Here is a 23838-nt window from a genome sequence, read left to right as displayed (position 1 = left end):
AACATTGTGGAACCACTGATAGTCCCTCTTTAAAACAAACTGCAAATTTTAAACAAATGGACTTAAAAGACTGCAAATAACTAAACACATTCAAGTGTTGTTAATTTTGTTTCACTTGGCTGCTTTAAGTTAAGGGAAATTTAGTCACACGATTTAAGTGGTAAAGGGGTAATAAGTGAAATCAACTGCACACTTACCCCATCCTAAAATTCCAAGACCATTCACCATTGTCGTATGAGAGTCTGTGCCCACCACACTGTCGGGAAACAAAACGTCTCTTAGGTCAAACACTACGCGGGACAGGTATTCTAGATTTACTTGGTGCACGATTCCACTTCCTGGGGGCACCACGGTCACATTCTGAAATACTCTGGAAGCCCACTGTAACAAAAAGAATGGGAAGCGGGAGAAAAAAATGGGAAAAATATACATTTAAAAATCAAACTATACAATCCATCTCATTTTCATTATGAAACAGTTCTGCCAATATTATTTTTAACAGAAATTTTGACATTCTTCGCTTTGATTTGCTTCAAATCAGAATGTGTTTCTGCCTTTACAGATTCTACCTTACTATGGACTGCCCTCTAAAATAGCGTTCTCATTTCAAACCACTGTCACTGCCCGCCTATCCTATGAAATGTGTTAAGGATGTGCAAATGCAGCTCTGTACTTCGTAAACATGTTCCAATTTTTACAGAACAGACACTAAAGAATTTTAAAGCGGAAACATAGAATTCGGGGAACGCGCACAAGAATACCAATATAAAGGGAGGAAAACAACAATTTATACTGGATGTGAAGAGAGTGTATGTGAAGAGAGTGCTGACTGGTTGGCAAGTTACAGTGCCGTGGAGAATGCACCACTGATTGCGACAGACAGTTAACTGCCATGTATTGTTTAAAATTTAAACCAGGCAGCTTGACCCTGATTGGTCAAGGCATTGCCTTGAGGAATGAGTCAGCGAATGGCTGTCAATCATTTTGTTTAGCTGAAACAGGCGCAGTGTACGTGCATGTTCTTCCTGTCTGCAAAGAACAGGGCCCTGTGTATTAATATATGTAGCTTCCAGTACATGCAAACGTGCCACATTGCAAGCCCAACTGACAATCTTAAATTGGTTGTCAGCGTAATTCTTAGCACATTGAGGATTATTTAGGAAATGCTGTCCAATCTGTGTTTTGATTGTGCATTACTGCCAAAAACTTACATTCTATCCAGCACTGTGCTCTCACTCAGCACCTTAATCCTCCCTCAGCCCAACTACTGACTGTTCCTAAGGAAGCCGGATATTTAGACAACATTAACGTTATAATGAAAACGCATAATGTTACATTTTGCCACTTTCCTATTTTGAAAATGGAGATTTAGAATGAAAACTATGCACACTTATGAAAAATAACACTGCTACAAGGCCCCCCCCAAAGGAGATTTTGTATTTATGGTGAAAAATTTACATAGCGTTTCCATTATAACTATGGACAAATGAAATAATAATAGAAAAAAATGACCAGAAATGCCAGCTTTCTCATATATAGATTGAAGTACCTTAAAAAACTGTAGCCGTTCTTTATTTCTGTTAAATTCGATTTCTTGGTTCCTTATTAAAGTTTCTGGTCTAGAGAAAATAAAAAAAACACAATGAATAATAACTTGGCCTTCAAATTCTATTGGATTTTAAAACCTTAACCATTGTTAAACTGCTAAGAATGGCCTACAATGTGGATTATTAGCTGTTGAAATTTAGGTGAGAAAGACAGGTAAGAAACACTTCCATCCATATCAGTCTCTGATGTCAATTCCCTCCAACCAAGACAAACCGAACACGTGATTGAAAATGTAATCTCCATTACAAAGCTAGCTTCTGAAGATCGTTTCTTTCTGGTATCTCCCTTACAACATCTTAAACCACACAGACACCAGGAAGAAAATGCCAGTCTTACCCGGCTACAGGTTGCAGGTGGAAAGGGCAAAGCAACGGTGTGTTCTCTATCTCCATGCTGCGTTTCCCTGAGGAAGCGGAGCCCCTTTCACTGTGGCATTGACTCAAGCACCCGCTGGAGCGTTGACACGGTGAGGTTTTCGATGGCAGCTTGGCGTTGGGCATTCTAGGCGCTGCTCCAGAGCCGTCACCTCCACCAGGATTTGGAGCATTTTGAATGGCACTACCCAAAAAAAAAATGGAATAAAGAGAGGTACAATTATGGATCTCACTGATAAATGGCACATTCGCAAAAAAACTTTTTAATGGCTGAATTTGCAAATTATTTAATTGATCAATTTTATATGAAATAGAAATAGAAGATTATTTGGCTCCTCAGTCTGCTCTGTCGTTCAATAAGATCGTGGCTGATCTGACCATGACCTTAACTCCACTCTCCTGCCTGCCACCTCGTCCCCCCATAACTCTTGGCTCCCTTGTAGATCAAAAATCTATCTAATAGCCTTGGACAGCAAGAAGTGAATTTTCTTTTCATATTGGTTTAATTCTACAAAATTAATTTACTGAACACGTAAATATGTAACTTATTACTGCAGCAAGTTGACAGATTCCAAGTTTGCCTATAACATAATAGCTTTCACACCCTGTGTGGGTTGCTCTGTATGCTGTTGCTACTGTAATTGAAAAGGAGATATCTGCAGGGCTATGAGAAAGAGCAAGGGGTCTGGGGCTTATGGATAGCTCTTACAAAGAGCCAGCCAGCCCAATAGGCTGTTTGGCCTCCGTCTGTGCTCTATGACATTATGGATTTACCGTGCATCCAGCATTCTACTTTCTGACAATAACACATTAAGTATAATGTTAAAATGGTGCCTGTCATTGCAGAGACTATGTTTTATCTGTACATGCCAATAGAAGTAACGTCTACCAGTCAGTACATTCCAAAACAGTCCAAAATTGGATGACTCCCTTTGATTTTCCCCAAAAGTCGCAGTCTACGAATCTCAGTTTGAAAACCCATGCTGCGGCAGAATAAAATTACAATATCTTCCCAGCATGGATGGGGGCAATTTGGTCCATTTTACCTGTGCCAGCTATACAATTTGACCCTTTCCCAAAAGCTCTCCAATTTTTGTCCCTTCAAGTGTTTATCCATTTCTCTTTTGAAAGTTATTGTATCTGCTTCCACAATTTAAGATCGTGCACTCCAGATCATCATAACTCACTGCGTAAAAATAAATTCTCCCCCATGGCTTTTTTGCCAGCAACCTAAATTAATTGTATAAGCCACTTGCAAAGGAGAAGTGAATGATGAAATCATCTTGGCAAGTACTTCCATAATTCATTTAGGCTATGGTTAACTGCGTCACCTCTTTTCACTTACAACTGCACTTTCAAAATCCCTAACACTTATTCTTTGGCTATCTGTTCACCGTGACATTTCCATAGATATCAATCTACTTAGCCGCATTCTTCACCTCCACCTTTAAAGTCCTTGTTTCCACTGAAGCTACTATTCTCTCTCACTTTGGCCATTCCTCTGGTATGACCCTCATATCTGCTCCCTTGAGTCCAAGGAATGCAATCTCGATCGTATATGGTGGTTTAGCCATTCAACACCAGAAATGGACCGCTGAAAGTACCACCCCAGGTCTTGCTCTCTTCTGCCAAAATTACTCTCTGCTTCAGGATTATCTTGGAATGTAAAGATAACTCTCTGCTTCAGGATTATCTTGGAATGTAAAGATAACTCTAGTTTCTTAAATCCCTCCCTGCTGTCTCCTCCATCCTCAACTCCAACAAATGCAATGGGCTCATGCTTTGTTACTAAGATCATTCAATCAGCTGTCTCTGCAGCTTTCCCCCTTCCAATAGCCCACTGGGTCAAATTTCCTCTGGGGTTTTCCTCCTGCCCTCACCTCAACACAGATCTTTCTCAGTTTCTCCCCTTATCTCTGCTCTGAATTAATCTTGTCCATGTGGCTCATCTCCTCGACCCTATTCCCACTAAACTGCTGACCACCCAACTTCTCTCCTTGGCTCCCATGTTAAGCTGACAGTGTTAACAGTTCTCACCGCTCATGTACTCTCTGTCTTTCCTACAAATATGCCAACATCAGCTCTCACTTCAAAAAATAAAACAACCCTTAACCAGACTGGCCTTCCAAAATGCTGCTTCATCTCCAACCTCCCTTTTCTCTCTAAGTCCTTGAACCTTTTGTAACCTCCCAAATCCGTGTCCATATTTTCCGATACTCCATGATTGAATCCCACCAATCAGGTCCTTGCCACAGTAGCAAAACAGCTCTTACTGGAGTGAAAAATGATATCCTATGCGACTGTGACAAAAGTAAACTTTCCTTCCTTGTCCTTCTCGACCTGCCTGCAGCCTTTGACACGGATGACCACACATTCTGCTCCAGCACCTCTCCACTGAGTGAGACTACACTCACCCAATTCCATTCGTATTTATCACGGCTCAAGCAGAGAATCATTTGCAATGGCTTCTGTTCCTGCTTCTGCATCGTTACGTCTGGTATCCTCCATGGATCAGTCCTTGCCCCTCCCTCCTATTTCTCAATTACATACTACCCCTCAGCAACATCATCTGAAAACACTGTTAGCTTTCACATGCATGCTGACAACATCCAGCTCTATCTCACCACCACTTTTCTCAACCCCACCATGGTTTCCAAATTCTTAAGACAGCACAACCGACTTCCAGTACTGGACGAACAGAAATTTTCTCCAACTAAATATTGTCTTTGGACTCTGTCACAGACCCTGTTTTCCAGCTACTGATTCTATCCCTCTCCCTCACAAGTGTCTGAAGATAAACCAGTCTGTTTGCAACCGTGGTATCATAATTGAGCCAGGGGTAAGCTACATATCTGACCATCATTAAGACTGCCTATTTCAATTCCCACAACATTGTCTATTCCACCCTTGTCTCAGCTCATCTGCTGCTGAAACCCTCTTCGCTGTCTTTGTTACCTCTAGACTTGATTATTCCAGCGCACTCCTGACCGGCCTCTCTCATTCTACCGTCCGTAAACTTGAAGTCATCCAAACCTTTGCTGCCTGTGTCTTAAGTCGTGCTAAGTCGTTCATCCATCACCCATGTTTGCTGACCCATGCTGGCTCCTGATTAAGCAATGCCTCGACTTCAAAATTCTCATCCTTGTTTACAAAGCTGGCCCCTCCCGATCTCGGTAATCCCTTCTAGCCCTGTGAGCCTCCAAGATATCTGCACTCATCCAGCTCGGGTACCCCTGATTTTAATTGCTCCGTCATTGGTAGCCGTGCCTTCAGCTACCAAGCGCCAAAACTCTGGATTCACTTCCTAAGCTGCTTCATCTCTTTCCCTCCTTTAAGACACTCCTTAAAACATACGTTTTTGATGAAGCTTTTGGTCGTCTACCCTAATATTGCCTTATGTGGCTCGGTGTCAATTTTTGCCTGATAATGCTTCCGTGAAATGACTTGGAAAGTTTAATTATGTTAAAGTCAGTTGTGTAAAGTGAATACACAGGTAAATTGTTAATGCAAAAACTGGTACAGCAATATAAAATTCCAGCTGTTTTAAGCGAATCTTACTCATGTTTAGTTTCCTTGCCTTTTACTGTAATCAATCTGTATTGAATGGTCGACAATCAGATCAGTTGGACAGACTGGATTGACTTTGCTAGGGTCTCTTCCAAGTTTCTTCACTGCTTCCCTCATGGCTGCAAAATCCACCACTGCAGGAATTCCACTGAAAGAAATTAAATAGAGTCAGAAACAACAAATAGCTTCCTGCGCTTTAAGGAAGTAATTATATAATCGACCATTATTTTGCCTTGTACCCTGGCTAATATTTAATCCTCATTCAACACCTGAAACAGATTATCTAGTCATTAACACACAGCTGCTGGCGGGAGCTTGCAGTGCGCAAACTTGCTGCCAGTTTCCTACATTACAACAGACATGCTTCAAAAGTCCTTTGTTGGCTGTAAATTCAAGTCTTCATTTTTGGTCTCCGATAAAGTGGGGATGAAGGATAAAGCGTTGTCGTTTTACAGCACGGCATTAAGAATAAAAAATTGGTGGATTCTTCATATTTCAAATTTTAAAAGTGGAGACGGAGTGACTAACAATTTGTATTTTCTATGTTTGATCTGGTAAAAGTAACTGTAAGATAAATTCTCAGGGTGTGCACAACAGTGGCAACATCTCATTTACTGTCCATTTGCTTCCCCAAGCGGTGGCGATAGATTGTTCTTTGAACTGCTACAATCCTTGTAGTAATTTTTTTCCCCCCCACAATGGTGTTAGGTATGTATTTCAAGGATTTTGATCCAGTGATGATGAAGAAATGGCAATATATGTCCAAGTCAGAATGTCCTGTGACTTCAAGGGATCTTGGTCTGAAGCTTATTGGTACTTTAGGGAACTGACCGTTTGGACTTGGCCAGAATAAACATCCATGAATAGGAAAGTGTGCACAACAGTGGCAACAAGACAGGAACCAACATGACAGGCAAGATCATTACATGCCTGGTCTCCTGGCAGCACAAGTGTTTCGGGATATCAAGACACTGGAGAAAGCAGAGGGAAAAATGTGTAGAAGACCATCAATGGTTACCATTAGCAGAATCTGGAGCCAGAATCCTTAATATGAGAACAAACATTATCAACCACTTTTTGTTTCCATCATTGTAAAGACAGCATAGGTAGCTACCAGCACTAATAACACTTGGACTGCCAGTGAGTTTGTGAAATTCCAATCTGGCTTGTTAAATTTTTAGCTGATACCATAACTGGAAACAAACCATTCTAGCAATACTGTTACTAGATATTCGGAGTGTCTTTATTGCGACATAAACCGTACAAAGCTGAAACACTTCAAAACCTTAAAATCTCTGCTTATTCAGGCTCCATTCACTATTTTTAACAACGTCACCAACTTATAGCATATTCTTGCTTTCTGAAACTCTCCTGGAGCATAGTCAGAAGATCACCTCTCCCCTCAGGCCCCACTGTCCACAAAGAATAATTGGTGTGACTGACCAAAAGCTAGGTTCAAATGGTCTTCATTTTTTTTTAATCTTCCAAGGCACACACTAACTTAATGCCAGATGAGTCCTTCACAAAATGGGTGGAAATGATTAAGGAAGGAGGCAGAAGGAGAAAGAAGAAGCGAAGCACAATTGGAACAGAGACAATTGAAATGATGGAAGGGTTTTAAATGAAGATAGGATACAAGATAAAAGAGAATTATTTTTCATAAAGTTAAATGTTTTGTCAAAAGAAAGACCATAGTTTAGATAAATACAGCTTTCATTTTCAATTATTACAAAGTTGAGGGTTAAATTTAACTCCGGGGCTCCATCTGGTAACCTGTCCAAGTGCCCATTCTGGATTAATGCAAGGAGACAAAAATCATTGCAAAGCCTGATTCGGTCTTCACCAGACAGCTACGTAATTCACTTTACACCAGAAGCAAATCATCGAAAAGAACCGAGGTTAAAAGAACATGTAGTTTAAATATCAATGTATTTTTCTATCAGATAAATTAGTCAGCTTCCCTTTACCTGGCACATAGGAAGCCAAGAGCAAATGTAGGCTTCATAATAAAGCAGGTTAAGAGGGCACCAGTTATTGAGAAAGGCACACAAGAGTAACTGAACTCGCACTTTAAAGTGACAGATCTTGATTTGATATTTATAATTGAGTAGCAAGTAAGATAGTTTTGGAAACTAGAGTGGGTTGGAGAGCATTGGATTATTTAAATAAAATAATTTTTCCCATCCTGCAAGTAAAGCCAAGGATATTTAAGAAGCAATTGAACACCGAGCTCAATTATCTACCCAGAACAGTTATCTGACTCACGTGAAATCTTGGAGGAGGACACGGGCTGGCCAGAAGGGAACATCAGCTTGGTTTTGTTGGTTTTTCCAATCTAGAATTATAAGAGCATCTTCTTTTTTTATATGGAGTCCATCACAATTTCGAACTGCAGCTTCCAGCAGGATACGGATAGAAAAAGGCAATCCCACTATTGGAGAAACAAACAGGAATTTCAAATTATAGTTCAATTAATTCAAACAAGACTACGCTTTTAAAATTAACCTACTTTAAACAGTCAATTTTATCCAACAAACATTTCTTCAGTCTTGCACTCAACTATAGTTTCACAGCATTAACTAGAAGATGCCGTTTAATTAATGGTCATTTTATAAACATACCAATATAATTACAAAAAGTAGTTTAACAGTGGTGTATGAACCATGCAGGATGACATTATAATCTACACATTCTTTTGCTTAACTTTCCCCAGTCATCATTCATTGCTTTTAGGGATGTTATCTCGGTTGTGTCTTGCTTTTATGTTTTGTGTTTGTAAACAAAGCACACAGGAGTCAGTAGCAGAAATGCACAAGGTCACATAAAGACCAACACCAAGTCAAACCTCTGTTCTCAGGACTGTCCTTGCAGTGTTCTCACTCTTTCCCCACTGACTCTCTTGAACAGATTGCGAATCAATCTTGGGAGCTCTGCGATTAGAATGACTTCACATTACACCTAAAAGCTCATTAGCCAACTTAGATTTTGGGAGTTAGTCATTCGATCTACAACTACAACCGGTGATGGGAGAACCACGCTTTCAGAATGTAAAACCAATATGACCAAGGATGAAGTTTCAAGCCTCCTACAAACCTCCAGGCCAATCAGTGTTGCTGCAGAGATGTCAAACAGAACCCTTCCCAGGAAGAGGGCAAGGAGGGAGAAAAAATCATTTACAAGAGGTTACATGGTTTTATCCTAAAACTGATCAAGTATTTTCAAGTCAGTTATAGAATATGCAGGAAGTACAATCTTGCTCTATTACCCGTCCTCTCAAATGAAAGTACTCCAAAACACATTGGCAATAATATTCCAAAACACATTGGCAATAATACTCCAAAATGCATTGGCAAACATCTTACCATATCTTGGGCCATTGAGTTTAAGGATGTTGAAGTATTTCTTGTTTGGACAATCTGCAGTTAACGGCTCAATTAAGTAATGAAAGGGATGTTCTAAAATTAAAGGAAAAAAAGTGTTAGCATACATTAAATCTACTGCTCCAAGTTGCATAATGTTATGCTTAAAAATCTACTGATCCTTTAAAACATTAGAACACTTGCTTACTCTGATCAATCGTTAATTCAAGTGAAGCTCAAAGGGCTGATGGAACATCAACATACCTAGACTCTACGTAACTAAATAAATGGCTAATAATATTAGCACCACATAAATGACCATCTCCCCATGACAGTCAATGGCATTACCATCGCTGAAACCCCACTACCAAAATCCTGGGGTTACAATTGATCAGAAACTTAACTGGACTAGCCATATAAGAACAGGTCAGAGGCTGGAAATTCTGTGGCAAGTAACTCACCTCCTGTCTCCCTAAAGCCTGTCCACCATCTACAAGACACAAGTCAGGAGTGTGATGGAATACTCCCCACTTGCCTGGATGAGTGCAGCTCCAACAAGACTCAAGTAGTTCAATAACAGCCAGGACAAAGCAGCCCTCTTGATTGGCACCCCAACCACCATCTTAAACATTCACTCCCTCCACCACCAATGCAGAGTGGCAGCGATGTGTACCATTTACATGATGCAACTCACCAAGCCTCCTTTGAAACCCACAACCTCCTTCATCTAGAAGGACAAAGCAGCAGATGCATAGGAACACCACACCTGCAAGATTCCATTAAATTGATACACCACTCTGTCTTGGAAATATATCGCCGTTCCTTCATTGTCGCTGGGTAAAATCCCGGAACTCCCTCCCTAACAGCACTGTGGCTGTGCCTACACCACACAACTGCAATAGTTCAAGTTGGCAGCTCACCACCATCTTCTAAAGAGCAATCAGGAACAGGCAACAAATGCTGGTCTAGCCAGTGATGCTCACAAACCATGAAAGAATAAAAAAACAATTTTGTGGATAAAAATTAAAGGTGAATAGCACGCCTGGGTTAAGCTCAGAACATCAGTGACACTGCCACAAAGGTGTAGCGCCCTGCTGCTGAGAATTAAAGCTTGGTGATCCAACAGGGTGATTAGAGATGGGCAATAAATGCTGGCTTAGCCAGCAATGCCCACATTCAGTGAAAGAATAATATAAAGTGATCAAAGTTTGGTGTCCAACACTAGGTTTCTCATATCCATGGTTGGTTGCACACAAAGCACAAATGCTGGTGTCTCAGAATACACAGCCAATTAGAAATGATGGTGGATGCCCACATGTGCTCAGTTTATAGAAAACAGAACTGAAGAAGTGTGTCTGTGCCACTCCAGTTCATTGGTTAAGTCCTTCCAAGAGAATCTGTTATCTAGACCTTGTGCAAAGCACATACACGTTTCCTACAAGACTCATGCTTCAGACAGTGTCAATATGCAATAGAGAGCCTAATTGACATCGGAAGGGGTGCTGTACAGTTTTTTCTGCTCCTCCTCCAAGGACTTTGCCCAGCCACATCAGGCTACTGATAAACATGTTAGCATTGAAAAGAGAAAAGGTAAAGCTGAGGGCAAATCCAACTCACCCCAGCTATGGTCCAATATATCTTATTTGAATAGAACAAAATAAATATTTTTACTGACTTTCACAGCTTTCTGACAAGCCACTGGCAAAAAACAAAAGTATGTCACTTCACAGAGAGATATTACTCTGGTTAAATCTAACTACATTAATCTATTAACCTGGTAGGTGTGGGCTAGTGCTTGGGTGTGAATTCCCTATCAGGCAGCTGGTGGGATAGTCCATAACTGTCCACCTTTCTCCTCCAAACTCCCAAGTCATAGAAGCCTTCTCCTCTTTGCCAGCTTACCTGGCTCCCTCCTCCTCTGATATTCTGCTGTAGCTATTTACCTCTCCTCTGGATGCATCTGTTCTTTCTTTACTTGTCTTATTACCACCTCATTTTGCCTTGCATCATCATCCCTGTTGCCATTTACCCATTCTTGCCCTTCACCTTATTTGCTTTTGTTCCTTTTTCCCAGCTATGCACAGGCTATTCAACCCAATGCCTACCAGCTGTGGTGAAAGGTCGTCAAGTTGAAACTTTAACACACTGTTCTTCACTCAGGTCTGTGCTGCCTGACCTACTGAGTGTTTCCAGCATGTTCTGCTTTTATTAAGAATTAGGAAATAATAGTATTTTTGTACAAGTCTACTGGTATACATTTGTGCAGCAGACTGGCTATTTTCACAGGACCCCCACACAATAGAGCAGCAGCCAATCCATTCAGGATTGAAGTTTTCAGAGCGTGTAAGCTACTAGTCTCCCAGCTCTGATAGTTTTGAATGACAGCAGACGGAGTTTGGATTAAGGTATGCAACTATCTTGGCTTTTACCATAAGTGATATGTATGGAGTAACAGGTGCCTATTGCAAGACCTCGATCAGATCACTGCTCACTCTATGTTGCGCATGCTCACGAATAGGTCTAAGGCTGTCACTTTCAGACCTGGAAAGTGTAGAGTCTACCTCAAACTCCCCTGGGGGGTGGGTGGGAGATCTCAAAAAAAAATTGAGCACATGTTAAGCTAGCTGTTTCTCGCTGCTACCATGTAGCAGCAACACAAATGGTATTTTGCACTAACAAGATGCTGCCATCAAGCCAAAAAGATGTTCTGCCTACCACACAAGTGAGTAATGTGATATATGAATTCCAGTGCCAGTGAGTAGGTAGGAGGTTCCAATGACTGGCTGATCACATCAAACAAAACGATCCTCTGATTTTTCACAATAGGCAGAGTCCTGGCCCTACCCAACTACATGTGCTAACAAAGCTCAATGTCTGATATTAGATGTGATTCCACAATTGCACAGCACTTGCTGAACAATCTCAAATGTGCTAAGAATTACACTGACAGCCAATTTAAGATCAGTTGGGCTTGCAATATGGCTCACTTATGCTTGCTAAAAGTTACAATTATTGTATGCAGGAACAAGAACACAAGAAATGGCAGGAGTAGACCATACAGCCCTTCAAGCCTACTCCACCGTTCAACACAATCATGACTGATCTTGGTCTTCAACTTCATTTTCCTGGCCACTCCTCAATTCCCTTAGTCACCAAAAGTCTGTCTAACTCACCATTAGGTGCACTCAACCATGAAGGATCCTCTGGGGCAGAGAATTCTAAAGATTTACAACCATTTGAGTGAACTAATTTCTCATCTTAGTCCTAACTGATTGGCCCATTATCCTGAAACTATGCCCCCTTGCTCTAGATTCTCTGACCAGCAGAAACAATGTCTCAGCATCTACCCTAACAAGCCCTTTCAGAATTTTGTAGGTTTCAATTAGATCACCCCTCATTCTTCTAAACTCTAGAGAATTTACTCAGTCTCTCATTTTAGGACAACCCCCTCATCCGAGGGACCAATTTGGTGAACCTTTGCTGTACCGCCTCCAATGCGAGTAAATCCTTTCTTAAATATGGAAACCACAGCTGCACATAGCATTCCAGATGTAGTCTGACAAAAACCCTATACAACTGTAGCAAGACTTCTTTATTCTTGTACTCCAATCCCCTTGCAATAAAAACAATATGCCATTTGCCTTCCTAATTACTTGCTGCACCTGCATGCTAACTTTCTGCATTCCTTGTATGAGCACACCCAGGTCTCTTTGAACATCAACACTTACAAGCTTTACACCCTTTAAAAAAATATGCTGCCTTTCCATTCTTACGACCAAAGTGAATAACTTCACACTTCCCTTCATTAAACTCTATCTGACATCGTAGCCCACTCATTTAATCTGTCTATATCTCTTTGCAGCCGGTGTCCTCCCCCCAGGTTACCTTTCCACCTGTTTTGTACCATGAGCAAACTTAGATACATTATTTTCTGTCTCTTAATCTAAGTCTTTAACATAGATTGTAAACAGCTAAGATCGCAGAACTGATCCCTGCGACACTCCACGAGTCACTGCCTGCCAGCTTGAAAAAGCTCTGTTTATGTCCACTTTCTGCTTTCCACCCATTAACCAATCCTCTATCCATGCTAATATATTACCCTCAACTCCATGAGTCCTTATCTTGCCTATTAACCTCTTGTGTAGCACCTTATTGAGTGACTTTTCAAAATCCTGGTATGGCTAATAAATCTAATACAATAACAAATCCAGACCTCTCGTCTGCAGTCAAAAGAAATACGTTCAGGCACTGCACCCTTTTTTGAGTTAAAGAAAAGCATGGGGGACAATAGCTTCCTGGGGCATTCTCCATGAAAACAATTTGACCAATCAGAGTCGACCTGCCAACCAATCAGCACCTTTTGCTCATGCAGTATAAATGATTGCTCCCTTTGAAATTTGGTATTCTTGCATCTGTCCTGATGAGTGCAAAATGAAAAGCTTCGACAACATGTCCGTTTTTTCACCAGTACTTAAATGCCAGATATTCTGTTTCCTCTTTAAAGAAAAATCCATCAGTTCTGCAACCTTATTCCCACCAAAATACCTCTTCCTGTCAGAAAATGAGCGCAATGTTGCTGGATCGCAGTAGCCAGGTCAGTCTGTGGAGGAGGACACTGAAATGCACGTGGCCGTGGACTGTGCTTTCTGCATTTGGTCCTCCATTGAATGTTGCCAGTTAAATTCATATAGTATCTCAATGTGTTCTCGTGCTTGTGACAAAGTAAGTGGGCCATTGGTGAACAAGTAATATTCAGTAGGTATGGTGCCATGCTATCGATAAGGGTATTTAGTCAAGTGACCCGGTAAATTGCACACCCGAGGAAATCCGAAGTTCAAATGAGAAATCGGCAACTGGACTGCTAGTTGGAGCTTCCAATGAACTGTGTGCTCCAAGTTTATTTACGGTATGACTTACATGACAAGCAAGTTAAGCAGCCAAAAACAGAGAATTGGCATTTGAGGGCCCCAAGCACAAACGTGGATTTTATAGTGATCCAAAAAGGATTGTGTTTCTTTCTTTTTGTAATCCTATACTGAAAAGGATGGCCGAGAATATTCAGCCATCTGCTGTTGACACTTTAGATTTTCGAGAGGTTGCCTTAGAAACGAAACACAGAGTCAGATTAAACAACAAATACTTTCGTGTCTAGCTAATCTAACTTACTCAGGGGAATGGAGAATTTTTCCTGAACTTTGAAAAAAATGACCTGCATTTATGTAGCAGCTTACTATTTTCTTTTGGAAATGTTAAGTTCTTTATATACATTGAGGCAGCTACCATGTAAGTCAAATACAGCAGCTACTTTGCATCAATGACTGGGAGGAATGATCAGTTCACCTGCTTTTGTTGGGTGCAGTTGAGGAGAAACAAATGTTGGTCAGGGCAAAACTAAATGGAGCGAGACAAAACAGTGAGAAGCATGATAAAAAAATGACGTGGGAACACAGGTCAGACTTGGAGGAATCATAATGGGTAGGCTGAGCTGTGTACAGTGGATCGTGCAATAAGCACAGAAAAATTGCTGCATATTAAGGCTGTCCATTTATAATCAGGTCAAATATATCTATGATAACGTCTAGATTTTACTACTCATACTTTTAAATTCATTTTCTGGAAACTTTAAGTGAGGAATTCTGGTTAAAATTAACAAAAAGAGATCAACTTTCCAGATAAAATTCAGGCATTATGGAAGGAATTCCAAGTTATAAAAACTTTGAACTTTTGCATATTTAATCCTCCACTGGCAAGTTTATCAAATACGTTTCCCAGTTTTACTTTAGATGTATAGTTACTTTTGATAGCATCCTACTGAGATAAGAGAGAGCAAGTTTTAAAGTCTACTCCAGATACTACTTCCAAGCAGCTTTATAATGAGACACTTCAAAAAACATACCAGGGTTAGTTTAAAATGCAGTTGTGGAATTCAAAGTAAGTACCTGAAGGACATCAGTACTGAGCAGAGACCCAACAGATAGTGGCAAGTTGAATTGATTGAAAATAATAAAGGGAAAAACATCTTTATTTTGATAAGTGCACAAATTGCAACTGAGGCAGGAATATTAGTCTCTCAACCGAGGTTCATTTAACAACTCAGCTATAGCAGAATGCTCAATATCCCATTCTTACACAGGTCACTTTAGCAAAATGGCCAACTCAGGTCAATTCTATTTATTTGAAAGATTCTTGCTGACAATGTTTCCCATAAACGTGTTTTCATTCATTCCTTCCACAATGATGTGGCTAGGCTCATTCTCCCATCAGTCTGGTGGCCCACCCTTCTAATCTACAATTACAAAACTTCACACAGTGCAACTGTTGTGAAAAGATACAACTCCAGTAACTAAAGAGTCTCAATACATGATAACAAAAATAGCTAGGGTAGAAATCCCAATAATTTAGAATTCCGAATATAGGTTTTATGCCATTGCATTTCTGTTAAGTTCAAGAAACTCCACACAGTTTAACATCTCAATCTACTTCAATTCTTCACAACTTAAAATACTTTTAACAATTACACAATTGAAAAGTCTTCTGCGAGTTGGTCAGTTTTGAAAGTTTTCAGCACTTTGAAACTCAGCAATAAAGTTGCTGACATATTGAGAGGCTGTATTGTAACTCGGAAAAACTAAAAGGATCAAAACCAAATACTTCCATTTTACTTTCACCTTTCCCCTCCAATTCTCTCTATCCTGTTTTATTTATAACTAGAAAGTCTTGCAGTTAGATAGTACCTTTCACATCCTCAAAGCGATTCCGAGCCAGTGCAGTCGCTGTTGTTTGGTGAGCAACAGCAGCAGGCAGTTTAAGCACAGCAGGATTCCACAAGGACATAATTTAACAGGTACCCTGTCCCAGTCTTCAAAATAAATACCAGTGGATCTTTTACATGGAGCTGAACGCTATCTCCGAGCTACACTGAAGCGCCAGCTTAAGACTGTGCACTCAAGTTGCTGCAGTTGGGTTTGAATCTGCAACCACCCAGCTGAGGCGAGAACATTCCCACTGAGCTCAGCCGCCACTCAAAGATAATTTTGTTCTGCGTATTTTTCCAAAGACTTTCTTTATGGCAAATTAACTTTAATCCTCTATTAGATTCTTCTTTCTGCTGGCTGTGGAGGTTGGCACAAAGACTGGGCCAGAAACAATCGTCTGAACCAATGACATTTCGAGGCACTGCAAGTGGGACAAGGAATGCGGGACAAATGAATCAGCAGAACCCTCCAGTGTTTTATAAATCAAAAACTGTGATGGATGAATAAATTCACCAGCAGCCTACAGAGAGACAGCATGCTCCGATGACTAATTTGTGCAAATCACACTGAAGGCAAACAGAAACACAGATATTTAACAAAAGGAATCAGCGCCCTCAACTCCCCTGCTATCGGTATCATTCATTCAAAACCCAGTCCCCTTCATTTTCCCACCACAAATCCACATCTTTCCCATCTGGGCTAAATTTAATCCAACTGCATTGTTAAGAACTTCAACAGAATCAGTAATTATGCTAGTGATCACAAAATGAAATTTATCAAACAGATGTACGTGTGAACCTGCCACTTTTTTTCCTTCTGTGCCATATATCCAAGTAATTCTACTAATAGCAATTTATATGTAAAAAATGGGCATCAAAAAATGAGAATCAGAAGAAACTGATTTAAGGTGACTGACAAAAAAAAACAATGGCAACATGAGGAAAATCTTTATTATGCACCAAGTGGAATACATTTGAGTTTAGTGGATGCAGGTTCAATCGTAGCTTTCAAAAGAGAAGTGGATAATTGTCTGAAGAGAAAACATTTGCATGGCTTCAGGGGAAACACAGGGGCATGGAATTAGGTGAGTTGCTCTTGCAGACAGATGGCACAAGCACAACAGGCTTAATCATTCTATGATTCAGGAGGTGAGGCCTTACTTACCCCATGGTTTTCCCACAGCTCCCCTTTTAATGTTTTCCTAATGAGATTAAATTTCATTTATCAATAAGGTAACACTGAAAATCATCTTAATTCTCCTCTTAATCCTTTAAATAGGATACTAGCTAATTGACAGGACTGACATGCCCTTAGTGCGAGGCACATAGCTTAGACCTATACAGTCCACTTGAATTCTGTTTGCCATGTGCTGCAGTACTTCCAATGCTCACGTTGACTTTGTTGACCTATTTAATGATGCCCTTTATTTTGCAGTCATATTATATACAATTGTGGCTAATCTGCGTTTCTCAATATTAAACAACATTCACAATTCACCTGGCCACTTGCAGAAATCTCGCTGGTAGGTCAAATGTTATTTCTTTGCTCTGAGCCGTCTACTTCCTCATACAATTGGACATCATTCTGCATTTAACTGCTTCGCAAGGCTATTTAGAGATAGAAAAACAGAAGAAATCCCGGGACTGAACTCTGGACCACTTTAGTGCTCATGGTTACAGCAATCCAATCAGAATGATCACAGGGGGCCATTCCCTTTGTTGTTCTCCCTGTTGAGTTATTGAACCAGGTCATTGAACCTGCTCTATGTTAATTCAAGGACTTTCACCTCAGCTGGAAATCCCCTGCAAGCCACTCCATCAAATGCTTTCTCAATGGCAAGGTTAAAAGAATCTCCAACACTGAAAACAATGAATTTGTTTTTGTAAGCCTGTGCTGGTTTGGAACCAGCAAAATGCTGCAGAGAAATAAAAATAAAAAAATGCTGGAAACACTTGGCAGGTCAGTCGGAGTTTATGGAGGGAAAAACAAAGGTAACCATTTCAGAAATGTTAACTGCTTCTCCCTCCATAGCTGCTGCCAGACCGGCCAAGTGTTTTTAGCATTTTCTGGTTTGGAACCATTAGTATTACTCTCATTAGGGATCTGTCATTGTGTTCTTTACATAATTGCAGTTTTCTCCATAACTGTACATGTAGACCATAAGACATGGGAACAGAAATTAGGCCATTCAGCCCATCGTGTCTACTCCGTCATTCAATCATGTACTACTTATACATCAAGATGTTTTAGCTTTTTGCGAGGTCAAGATTATTTATATTTGACACTATCCCTCTATTTAAATAGCCACTTTTTACACTCATGTCTGACCACCATTTTCTTAGTAATAAAGTTCCACCTTGCTTCAGACTCTTCCACCATCGCCTGTGGACAGTGGCTCAAGCGGAGATACAAGTTCAAAGAGTGCCAGGAGTCCTCAGTACACCATTCAAATAACACAGATAGATGGCGTTATCAAGATTTTCACCTGTTGGGAGGTGACACACAAAACCCAGTTTTATCCTCACACGCATATTTAACAGCAAAACCAGGATCACAACCCTGGCTCTTCTCTCCTGAACCAAATACACAAGGCAATCCCCCCATCACTATTCTCTGTGACAAGTGACTCACCTCCTGACTCCCCAAAGCCTTTGCCACTATCTACAAGACACAAGTCAGGAGTGTGATGGGATAAGCTTCACTTGCATGGATAATTCACATGCCTGCAGTTGCAAAAGCAAGCAAGAAGCTCAATACTATCCAGGACAAAGCTGGTCAAAAGATCAGCAGGCACAAGATAAACTGCAGCAACTCAGCAAGGCTTTTTCACTATGACGTCCAAAACCTGCAACTTCTACCATCTAGAAATGCAAGAGCAACAGGTGCATGAGAAAACCACCACCTCCAAGTTACCCGCCAAGACACACAACATCTCAACTTGGAAAAATATCGCAGTCCTTTCATAATTGCTGAGTCAAAATCCTGGAACTCCCTGCCTAACAGCACTGAGTGTACCTACACCACATGGACTGCAATGTGTCAAAAATGTACTCACCACCACCTTCAAGAGCAACCAGGGATGGCAAATAAATGCTGGGCTTGCTAGTGACTCCCACTTCCCAATATTTAATTTTCAGAATATAGCTGTTCTTCATTCACAAATCTGGGCACTAAATCCACATGTTATCCAACCCTGGGAAGCAAAGCTCTTCAACCTATATTCACTTAAATGCACTTTTCAGCAACACTGGCTGATCGGGATCCTGGCTGAGACCCCAGGGCAATGAACTGCAGTTCCCAACAGCTGAATCAGGAATTCAACTTGGAGCCTTTGCGATTTTAAAATAGCCATTATATTTTCTCTCCTATCTCATCTCTGTAATCACTGTAATTTGCCACTCTTTTAAAGTTTCTATCCAAATATTGGGCTGACTGGCTGTTTCTGTGTTGTACATTCTCTTGTCATTTTGTAGACAAGGGAATCAAAAGGTTTGGTGAACAGCTGAGATAATGTAGATAAAAAGGGAGCAGAGTATAAACACCAGCACAGACTAGTTGGGCTGAATGACCTGTTTCTGTGCTGTCTATTCTCAGTAATTCTACTAATAGCAAATAGTGAAAAAAAATGCATGCTACCTAAAATACCCTCTACAATCTTCTCTTCAATTGACAATTTTTGTTTCATTTTATGTTTGCCCAGTTTCCTTCTTCCCACAGAGATAAAAACAAAAAAACTGCGGATGCTGGAAATCCAAAACAAAAACAGAATTACCTGGAAAAACTCAGCAGGTCTGGCAGCATCGGCGGAGAAGAGTTGACGTTTCGAGTCCTCATGACCCTTCGACAGAACTTGAGTTCGAGTCCAAGAAAAGGGACCACCTTCAAGAGCAACCAGGGATGGCAAATAAATGCTGGGCTTGCTAGTGACTCCCACTTCCCAATATTTAATTTTCAGAATATAGCTGTTCTTCATTCACAAATCTGGGCACTAAATCCACATGTTATCCAACCCTGGGAAGCAAAGCTCTTCAACCTATATTCTATTTTCTTGGACTCGAACTCAAGTTCTGTCGAAGGGTCATGAGGACTCGAAACGTCAACTCTTTTCTTCTCCGCCGATGCTGCCAGACCTGCTGAGTTTTTCCAGGTAATTCTGTTTTTGTTCCTTCTTCCCACTTTGAGTCTCTTAAATACGACTTACACACTTCTTAACTTCCGTATTGAACCATTAATTTCCACTGCAAAGTGGAAGGATTAACATGCACCAACTTCAATAGATCCTTCAGGCATTATATTCCTGGAATACACTCAAATCATTCCTATTTCAATCCTCAGCAATTTCAAAGCAGCTCTCCTGAAATCGCTTCTATTGTTCTAAGTTATTAAATGTAAACACTATAATTAGTGCTTCATTTACATTAATCAGAGAAATTAGTAATAGAACTTTGATCAGGCTATATTTTGAGAACTGTTTCATTTTCAGGAACCAAGAACGACTGCCTTCTTGAACTGCTGCAGTCCATGTGGTATAGGTACACCCACAGTGCTGTTGGGAAGGGAATTCCAGGATTCTGACCCAGCGACACTGAAGGAACGGCAACATCATTCCAAGTCAGGGGCATGTTTCCCATGCCCTCATAACAATAAAAGGACTTCCAATATTCTTTCATTCATATCACTTCATAGATATCTCACCTTGGAAATCTACACATGCAAAGCTAAGCACTCCAGACAAAAGTCAGCAGTTCTGTGATTTAAATGATTCCTTCATGAAAATATTTTGATGTAAAGTTTAATTCACACAAATAAGATTTAATTAGGGTGTAACGTTGTACATCCACACAGCTAAGTAAGGCCACTATACTTGTCATAAGGCACAGTAGTGGTTGATGTTTGGGCCAGCATCAATGAACATTGAGAAAAGAAAGGTTACACAAATTTTAATTTGATACTGAAAAGCTATTCACAGAATTGTTAGGAGTAAGCCAAGGAGCTAAGAATTTATTAAACCAGTTTGGAGATATTCTCGCTCAAATGGAGAGCAATTTCTCAGGCACTGGTCAACAGGATTTGGTATTAACCTCACTTTGATCCTTTGCTTCTTCTACATGCCAGTAATTTGACCTTCCAGCTTAAGGTTGAGAGAGAGCATACACGGCACAAGTACAATTATCTGACAAAATAAAATTACTTTCTCCCAGTTTGAGAGATGGTGGATGAATTCTTTGACTGGACAATTTAATAACAATTCCTTTAAACCAGCAAATGACTTGAGCTGAAATTCTTTTATGCCTGGCTTTATGGAAAAAATGCTGGTAACCTAGCAGTGACAGCAATATTATAGCAGTAGCAATGAAAGATCCTTGCTTTAGAAATGGTTACTTGAGAAAACGAGGAGACAACAGCCATTTCAGATCAGCACAGAACCAAAATTGGGTGTAAAGATAGCAAATAAATGAGAACTGACTAGGTTGTTGGTGTAGCATATCAACACATACTAAGTACAAACCTTATTCATAATAACATGGAAATTGTTCGATTCAGAGCATTTTTAGCACAGATCATGGCAGCTTATCTACTGACTCCCCTGCTCAGTCCCAATGTCCTTTTAAATACTAAAGGACATTCCCTTTTAAAGAGATTGTGGATTCTGCTTTCAACATACATGAATGTCTCCAAGTCCAGTCTCAGCAGTAAGCATCATTTTCCCCTCAATGCAATTCATTGATTCAGTTTAAGGGACAAATCAAAGATCACCAACTCACTGGGAGATCACCAACTCACTGGGAGATCACCAACTCACTGGGAGATCACCAACTCACTGGGAGATCACCAACTCACTGGGAGATCACCAACTCACTGGGAGATCACCAACTCACTGGGAGATCACCAACTCACTCACTGACAGAATATAGCAAGGGTACTTTACAGATGGAAAATTAGACTCCCTGAGATCCTTACAAAAATGGTTGGATATTTAACTCAAATAGGGGTGCCACAAATTTTGACAGTTTTATTTGAGGAAAAGGCCTAAGAACCACTCAACTACGAGAGACCGCAGACAGAGGGAAGGAACAGTGAGTGGCTGTTGCTAGAGTCTGTCCCCGGGCTGGGCTCGGCATGGCATCCTTATTGCAATTAAACCTGTTGCAGAGTATTTCCCTACCCCACACCCACCACCTGCCTCCCCCACCACCCCGCCTCCCCCATCCTCTCCCACTCCCTTCCACTCCCTCGCCCGCCCACCCCCATAGCGCCTCCCCCACCCACCTACTCCCCCCATCCGACGCCCTCCCCCCATCCCCTACCCCACCCACTCACCCCATCCCCTACCCCCTCCCACCCATCCCCTGCCATCTCCCCCACTCCCCATCCCACCTACTCCCCCCTCCACATCCCACCTACTCCCCCATCCCACCCACATCCCCAACCCCCTCCCTCTCCCCTCGCCACCACTCGCACTCCTGCCCCCTCTCCCCCACCACCGCACTTCTCTCCCCAACCCTAACCCTCCCCAACCTCCTCCACCCCTGCCCCCCCTCCCCCTCCCCGCTCTCCCCCACACTGCCCCATCTCTCCCCACCCCGCCCCCCTCTCCCCCCATCCCCCACCACACCTGCCCCGCTCTCTCTCACCACCCCACCCCCAACCCTGCCCCTCAGGCTGGGCTCGGCATGGCATCCTTGTTGTAATTAAACCTGTCGCAGAGTATTTCCCTACCCCCCCCCCACCCTCTCCCCCTCCCCACCTCCCTCAACACACCGCCACCCCTACCCTCTCCCCCTCCCCACTCCCACCCTCCCCCACACCGCCTCACCCACCCACCTACTCTCCCCATCCCCTACCCCCTCCCCACTCCCACCCGTCCCCTACCCCCTCCCACCCATCCCCTACCCCCTCCCCCCTCCCACCCATCCCCTACCATCCCACCTGCTCCCCACATCCCCTAGCCACCACTCCCACTCCTGCCCCTCCCCCGCCCTGCCCCCCTCTCTCCTCACACCACCCCCGCCCTGCCCCCCCTCTCTCCCCACACCTCCCCCGCCCTGCCCCCCCTCTCTCCCCACACCTCCCCCGCCCTGCCCCCCCTCTCTCCCCACACCTCCCCCGCCCTGCCACCCTCTCCCCACCCCCCCCTTCCCCTAACCCCCTCTCCACACCCCCCACCCCTTTCTCCCCACAACTCCGCCCCCCCAACCCCTCTCCATGCCCCTCTCTACGCCCCTCTCTCCCCACCCCCTCTCCACGCCCCCCTCTCCCCACCCCTGCCCCCCACCCCCTCTCCACGCCCCCCTCTCCCCACCCCTGCCCCCCTCCCCCAACCCCCCCTCTCCCCACCCCTGCCCCCCTCCCCCAACCCCCCCTCTCCCCACCCCTGCCCCCCTCCCCCAACCCCCCCTCTCCCCACCCCCCCCACACCCCTGCCCCCACTCTCCCCCAACACCCCCTCTCCCCTGCCCCCCCTCTCCCCAACCCCCCCACACCCCTGCCCCCCCTCTCCCCCCACCCCCTGCCCCCCCCTCTCCCCACACCCCTCTCTCCCCCCACCCCTGCCCCCCCTCTCCCCACACCCCCTCTCTCCCCCCACCTCCTGCCCCCCCTCTCCCCACACCCCCTCTCTCCCCCCACCCCTGCCCCCCCTCTCCCCACACCCCTGCCCCCCCCTCTCCCCAAACCCCCCCTCTCCCCCACCCCCTGCCCCCCCCTCTCCCCAAACCCCCTCTCTCCCCCCACCCCTGCCCCCCCCTCTCCCCAAACCCCCTCTCTCCCCCCACCCCTGCCCCCCCTCTCTCCCCCCCACCCCCTCTCTCCCCCCCACCCCTGCCCCCTTCTCTCCCCACACCCCCTCTCTCCCCCCACCCCTGCCCCCTTCTCTCCCAATCCCTTCACCCCACCCTCCTCTGCCTTCTTGCCCTCTCGCCCCCCACCCTGTCCTCCTCTGGCCCTTTTCTCTTTCCCCCCTCCCCCCACCACGACTCTCTCCCCCCCCCCCTACCTGCCACTCTCTCCGCCGCCGCCATCGTTCCCTTCAGGTGAGGCACGACAGCCGTGGCCCCGCAGTAAACCCCATTCTCATTGGCCGCCCCGCCGCAGCCAATGCCGGCGTTCCATAGGAGCTCCGCTAGCAACGGGCGGTGCGGCCTGACCGGCTGGAAACGGCTCAGCTTTTCGGGC

General features: G+C 43.2%; 1 protein-coding gene across 3 annotated transcripts in view; it reads right to left on the bottom strand.

Moving 5' to 3' along the window:
- Window positions 1-23830, bottom strand: part of ireb2 (iron-responsive element binding protein 2) — a 53033-nt gene extending 29203 nt beyond the window's left edge. For 2 of the 3 annotated variants that reach the window (XR_005941833.1, XM_041178300.1), the window contains exons 1-7: window positions 15643-15923; window positions 8912-9004; window positions 7815-7980; window positions 5560-5697; window positions 1945-2166; window positions 1550-1619; window positions 198-381 (exon numbers count right to left, since the gene is read on the bottom strand). Coding sequence is in view for 2 of the 3 variants with exons in the window: in XM_041178300.1 (XP_041034234.1) it covers window positions 198-381; window positions 1550-1619; window positions 1945-2166; window positions 5560-5697; window positions 7815-7980; window positions 8912-9004; window positions 15643-15742 (973 nt within the window). In the remaining variant the exon portion in view is untranslated. Of the gene's footprint in view, window positions 1-197; window positions 382-1549; window positions 1620-1944; window positions 2167-5559; window positions 5698-7814; window positions 7981-8911; window positions 9005-15642; window positions 15924-23659 lie in introns of those variants that run through there. The other variant, XM_041178301.1, reaches the window with a different exon arrangement.
- Between the last annotated feature and the right edge of the window lie 8 nt (window positions 23831-23838).

Source organism: Carcharodon carcharias, chromosome 32 (genome assembly GCF_017639515.1).
Source record: "Carcharodon carcharias isolate sCarCar2 chromosome 32, sCarCar2.pri, whole genome shotgun sequence".
In the NCBI taxonomy this organism is placed as follows: domain Eukaryota; kingdom Metazoa; phylum Chordata; class Chondrichthyes; order Lamniformes; family Lamnidae; genus Carcharodon; species Carcharodon carcharias.
The sequence above is the reverse complement of the archived record's forward strand: the minus strand, read 5'-3'. Positions and strand labels throughout refer to the sequence as shown.